At 30.1% G+C, this 6,514-nt stretch overlaps 1 protein-coding gene across 2 annotated transcripts; it reads right to left on the bottom strand.

Moving 5' to 3' along the window:
• Positions 1-4,112: 4,112 nt before the first annotated feature.
• LOC149175954 (dormancy-associated protein homolog 3-like) lies at positions 4,113-6,062 on the bottom strand. 2 transcript variants are annotated; one of them, XM_089419806.1, is made up of 4 exons: positions 5,781-6,062; positions 4,604-4,783; positions 4,350-4,473; positions 4,113-4,223 (listed from the first exon to the last, which is right to left on the bottom strand). In XM_089419806.1, exons 1-4 carry the CDS (start codon positions 5,935-5,937, stop codon positions 4,199-4,201), a joined length of 486 nt encoding a protein of 161 aa, XP_089275932.1. In that variant the 5' UTR covers positions 5,938-6,062; the 3' UTR covers positions 4,113-4,198. The 2 variants fall into 2 exon arrangements, with proteins under 2 accessions (XP_089275932.1, XP_089275931.1); XM_089419805.1 differs by having other exon boundaries at positions 4,604-4,792; positions 5,781-6,061.
• Between the last annotated feature and the right edge of the window lie 452 nt (positions 6,063-6,514).

Here is a 6,514-nt window from a genome sequence, read left to right as displayed (position 1 = left end):
AATAACTTTATATTATAATTTAAAATATAAAGCAATTTATTAAAATTTTAAAACTAAAAATATAATTAAATATATAAAGAAAATAGTTTAAATTCAAAAGATTATAGAAGCTCTGGAGTATGCCCCCAAACTTTACCTACTTTATTTCTTTTTAAAATTGAGGGCCTAGAGTATTGCCCAAAACTTTACATAATTTTTATTTTTAATTGAGGCATTGGGGTATCCCAAAAACTTGATATACTTTATTTCTTTTGAAATTGAATTTATAATATCTTAAGTATGTATTCTTCATTATTACTTTTATTAAAATAACTTTATATTATTGTTTAAAAATATAAATCATTTTATTAAAATTTTAAAATTTAAAATATAATTAAATATATAAATTCAAAGATTACAAAGGGTTTGGAGTATGTTTCAAAATTGTTTATATTTGGTTAAGAATTTGTCATTTTCACATGTAGAGAAACAGATTAACGGTCTAAGACTCATTGGATTTAATAATAATGATGAGTCAACTTACCTTAGGTGTTAGCAGCTAAAAATGACTATCTTCATTACTAGTTTTATCACTAAATTATGATAAATTTTCCCACATAATAATAAAAAAACAAAAAAAAACTCACTCAATTTCAATTATTACAAAACCATATATACGTTCACGTGATAATGTTCCTGCAAATAACAGAAGTCAGACCAATGGCAAAGTTTGTTTACATTATAAATGCAACACGGACCGACAAAACTGTCCCCAAATGATAATTTATGTCAGCAATCCAGAAATGTAATAACACGACTTTGTGTTGTGTTATATTTTATGTTATATATCATTTTTTTTCCAAACATTTTTTTATACCGTGCAAAATCAAATTTTAATCTTATAATATTTGTCCTTACATCAATAATTATGCATGTTTTATTAATTTATTCATGGTTTTTATTATAATTGAATTATTATTCATAGGTGAGAATAATCATTGTTGCTTCTTATCTAAAAATATAAGTTAATTAATCATCATTAATAAATAAAAAAATCATGTTATTTAAAATTATTTGTTAAATATTTAAAGGTTAAATTATTTGGTAATTATTCACGAAATAGTTTTAAAGATTATAGATAGTTATTGTATTTTCTCTAGTTTTTGGGATAATCTATTTAGTTAGGGGTTTGTCGAAAAGATAGGAACGTTTATTGTGAAGCTTCACAGAAAAAGGGTTGAATACATCAAGTAGATGAAGAAGCAATATGTCCTATAGGCTATCTTTAGCCTCGTGGACTTTAAAATTCATTCATTCATTCATTCATTCTTTCTAGTCAATTACTTGGGTAATATAAAGTTTTAGTTAATTAGAAGTAGTTTAGGTAATATACGCTTTTAATCAATTAGAAGTCTATCTCCAAGATTAAAAAGTAGTTTTTGCTTAATTAGCATTTAGGAAAAATCTTTTATGGTCATTGCTAAAGTTACTTTTAATAGAATTATGTGATTATTGGATAGAGTTCATGGGTTTAGGATGTTTTTGATGTTGTTAAATTATAAGTTATTGGTATATATCACTTATGAGTTGTTGGATATACTCTTGGTGTTATAGTGGCAGATAATAGGTTTGATCCTAGACCAAGTTCCAACAAAGTTAAAGAATATGTATATATAGCCTATTTCACCGGAATTCACTAAAATCTGGCAATATAATTTGAAGATTTTTTTTGTTCAAAATACATTTTTGAACGCATAAATGGATTTAGTGCTTTGAAAAACCCCTAGGGCACACGAATTATGTAGATTAAACAATTTAAACTCAAGTTTTTAAAATAGTCATGAAAAAAACCATTTCATAAGTTAGACTATATATATGTGTGTGTGTGTGTGAAATTGAGTACTATTCTCAATTACAATTTAACTTATTATCTACAAATAATAATGTGTTGATATTATAGAAATCCTCTCTAACATATATAATTATGATTTATATAATAAAATAAAATGTATATAATAACAATATTTATTAATATTGTAAAAAATTATTTTAAAATGTTGTTTTACATACAAGTTTCAATTAAATAATGTCTTATCACATCATAATTGGTGTGATATAAACCACTCTCTTTAACATACGATTGTTATGTAAATTAATGGGGATGACAGATAGAAAATTAGTAGTTGTTGGATCCTAGCCCTTTCCTCCTAGTCGTTCTTCTCGTTTTCTGAAGTTTTCTTTTTCTTCCTTTTTCTTAGGTTTTTAAAATTCAATCAATTTTGTATTGCTTTATGAATTTCCCTCCTTTTTATCATTATCCCCAACCCATTTTCTATAAAAATGGATTTTATTTCTTCACCCTTTATATATACCCTTTATATATATAAGCTCATTTCATTTCTTTAAGAAAGTGTTTTTTCGTAATTCTTAGTCTAATCAAAATTAGTTTGAGAGTCTAGATTTTAATTTATTTATATGTTTTTAATTAATTAACTTACAATTAAAATATTAATTTTCTTAATTTAATAGTAAAATAGAAAAATATAGTATTAACATCTTTAGTTACACATTTGACTTTATATATTCTTCCTTGTCGTAGGTAGTTGTGAGTTAATTTTCTTATTTATTTAGCTTTTTAACAGGTTTACCTTTTTTTAATAATAATCTTTATCTTCATTTCTTGGAATTTGTTATATATATATATATATATCTATATATATATATTCATTTTTATTTAACATTGAATATTTCGTTTATCTAATTCCTAGTCAAGTCAACCATTACTTTGTAATCCATGATCTTATTTTATATTTTTATATATATTTAATTATTTAAATAGTTTGAAATCTATGAGCTTAAACTATATTATATTTTAATATTTAATTTATATTTTTATATATATTAATTAAAAGATAAAATTTCTTGGTTTAATAAAAAATAATTTCTAATTTATGATTAAATAATATGAATATTTATTGATATTCATTTGATTTTATTATTTAAATACTGTGTAAAATTTTCTTCTATCTTTTGACCAAATCCTTTGTAGTTGTTTTGACCAAATCCTTTGTAGTTGTTTTTTTATTTATAGCTATTATAGATTTTTCATCTTATCTCAACGATGAATCAAAAACATATATTTTTTGATGTGATTTTTTCAGAAAAATTTCTTTTATACATACTAAAGTAATTATAATAAACTATAAAATGTACCTCTGCACAAAACAAAATGAAATAATATAAATTGTAGAATGTAACACCGAACAAAACAAAACGAAAAAATATAATATAATATAAATAGACAATGTAACGTGAATAATCATATTAACTCTTCAAAGACTAACAAATAAACCATTATTTCGTCCATAACAAATAACAACTAAAAATCAAAATATATATCATCAATCAATAATCAAAACAGATATCCTCAATAAAGTTAGACCAGTGCACGCTCTTAACGATAGTTTCCCTAATACAGTTAGACCCGTGCACGCTCATAATGAGAGTTGTCTATTCCATAGCAACTGTAGTTTTATCCATCTAAACTCTAAGATTACATTGTCATTTTCTACAAGCCAAGACAAGAGCGGTTGCTCAGTTTTAATGCCATAAAAGTAGCAGCCTAGTAAAAGGAACGTAAAAGCAGAGCAGGTTAGTAGCTAGTGCTACTATTCGGTGGAATAATGGTCATTATTTTGACGGAAATAAGAAATTATAGAAAATAAAATAATCAGGGACTGTAATGGAATAATGGTGAGGAAAAAAAAAAGTATGGTTTAAAAGATAGAGTTTAACAATTAGATGAGGAGGTTTGGTTCTATCGCACTATTAGTTATCTCTCAAATGGAGATAGCGCAGCGCAAATAGAGATAGAGCAAATAGTAGATAAACTATTTTAGATTATCACTTTCATTAATGTACAGTAATTCTGTCATAAAAAATTTTACATAATCATAAAACTATTTACAAATGATTCCAAACACCAAAGCTCCAAAAAAATCAAAACTAGTAACGAAAGTTACTTTCATATTTACTCCCTCCTCTCTAACTATATCCCAAAACTAAACAAACTTGCACCATAAAACTATTTACAAAATATACTCTCGTCGGCGTAGAACTAATTCTGCAAACTCTCTGTACAACTCGCATTTGTATTCCCCTCGTGGGAAAGTATTTGTCATTATTAACAGTGCCCCCGCGGACATGAAATGAATATTCTTCAGTCACCACTCCTCATGAGTACCCTGCAAATGTTATAATTGTGAATATCAATCACCGCTACATAATACCCCTATTATTACACACATATATATTCTACATAATACCCCTATTATTACATTTATATATATATATTATAACGAAAAACTGACCAGTCATAACCAGTTGAGCTTCTGGCTTCTTTTGGGGATTTCTCAGATCCTTTCTTCGCAGCACCAGGAACGTTATTGCCGTACTTGTTACTTCGCCATGGATTCTCTCGTTCTCGTGGTGTCACTGTCAAACAATATTCCCAATCCACTAATGAAAAATGCAGTGTACTCTGATTGATTAATTACATAGTAAACAATAAGAAAGAAATCCACTGATGCCAGAGACCGATAGAAAACAGATCAAAGCTACATACAAGAAGATGGCGACATTGGAGGGCTTGAGCCTGCCGGGGAAAGGGGACTATCCAAAGAGAGTGAACGAGAATAACCAGGAGGCTTAACAATGGTGATACTATGCGTTACTTGTTTCTTCTCATCATTCGATGGCCGGAACTCTGCATTAGCTCTGTGTTCCGTCAACCTGCTTAAAGCCTCTGCAGCCTCTGCAAATAATCCATGACCAAATATTAACTAACTTGAAATCTCCTCCATGACCAAATATTAACTACCTTGAAATCTCCACGAAACAAAACTCTATGTCATGAAATTGCACATAAATATTAATAAATCAAAAAGATGCCGGAGGTTTGGTTTATTTTCTCAAGAGACAAGTTGGGTGTGATTTCAACTCAAGATTTTTGGCTCAAATACTACTTATTTTTGGCCTAGATACCACTGGTTAAAATCATGAAGTTTGGTTTAGTTTGTCAGAGTGAAGTTGGGAGTGATTCCAACAAATCATGAAGTTTGGTTTAGTTTGTCAGAGTGAAGTTGGGAGTGATTCCAACTCAACACGTTTGGTTTATTTTCTTTAGAGATAAGTTGGGTGCTATTCCAATTTCTCTAAAATTGGGTGCTATTCCAACTCAAGACTTTTGGCTCAAATACTACTCTTTTTTTGTTCAGATATCACTTGTTAGAACTATCATTGCTATTACACCAAAACCCACAAAGTTAATAAATAAATTTATCACCAGAACTAACAAATCCACAGCCACAATTTCCATTACACCAAAACCCACAAAATTAATAAATAAGCCTATCACCAGAGTTAACATATCCAACCATTAACCACATAAAAACCGTAATTATGCAATGTCCAACTTATTTGAATATTGGTACTAACGCAAGTCTCTCCATCATAGGGTATATTGATATTAGGACTGACATAATTCCATTCAGGGAGACAGCCCAAGTGGGTACAGATAGATATATAAGGGTAAGTCTTTGTGGGGTAATTGTATCTGTGCTGTAGGAGGGACAGTAAATTAGTGCGAGTCAATATGGATTCATTCTAGTCTATATAATTGTCTAGACTTGGGATCAAATACAAATAACATCAACCACTGATGCAAAGAAACTAACCTATATAATTGTCTAGACTTGGGATCAAATACAAATAACATCAACCATTGATGCAAAGAAACTAACCTGGACTGGAGTAGGGTGCCATGGCGGAAATAGTAGAACCAGTCTTCCTGAGTTTCCCGAGGCCGTTCTCAGGGCAAGGGCCGGCCAGAGTATCATCCCAGAGTGAAGGGCGAGGGCCGGCCAGAGTATCATCCCAGAGTTGATCCAACAGTCCCATTGCGCGTACTTCAACCTCTGTGACAAACAGATAGTAGTGATCCAAATTTGTGATACTGTTGCTTCTTCTCTGCCAAAGAGATCAACAATTTTATTCATAGACTTCGTGATCCAGAGCCTATCCTATCGCCTTTTATGTTCAGGCTTACCGTTGCCAAAGTGACAGCTCACCTAAATCTTAGATTCCGTCGACGGCGCGCAATTGGGAACACATCAAGTGATTGCGACTATTCCTTGTTCTCTTGGTACTTACACGACATTGACAGGTCAGCAGATAGCGATATGTTTACATGACATAAAATCTGGATTTCCAATCAATTAGTAACATGTAATGGAAACCGCGTGACCCGATCACGTGATGGCACTCATCTAACATTGGGGTTTGTTTTCACAAGGCTACGTGGGTTTAGCCCGTTGGCTAGAAAGTAAGAACTACTCTTCGTGTCCTTGTTCCGAGCGTTTTTGGCCTCCCAACATTGGGATTTACAACGTTCATGTGAACGTATCTCCAACTGCGTCTACATAAAGATGAGGCTATCCCTTTCCTCACTCATGGGATCTTTACAAAAAAACCCATC

Source organism: Pinus tabuliformis, chromosome 4_1 (genome assembly GCF_031772625.1).
Source record: "Pinus tabuliformis cultivar Carrire ecotype Pingquan chromosome 4_1, CPIR1, whole genome shotgun sequence".
Classification (NCBI taxonomy): domain Eukaryota; kingdom Viridiplantae; phylum Streptophyta; class Pinopsida; order Pinales; family Pinaceae; genus Pinus; species Pinus tabuliformis.
This window is presented reverse-complemented; position numbering and strand designations above follow the sequence as displayed.

Bases quoted from the DNA above. Each gene is read 5' to 3' on its own strand.
- LOC149175954 (XM_089419805.1), bottom strand. From the start codon at position 5,937: ATGGGACTGTTGGATCAACTCTGGGATGATACTCTGGCCGGCCCTCGC. The intron at 4,474-4,603 runs GTATGTAGCTTT...ATTGTTTGACAG, and splicing joins TCCAATGTCGCCATCTTCTT to TGACACCACGAGAACGAGAG. The intron at 4,224-4,349 runs GTCAGTTTTTCG...TAACATTTGCAG, and splicing joins AGCTCAACTGGTTATGACTG to GGTACTCATGAGGAGTGGTG.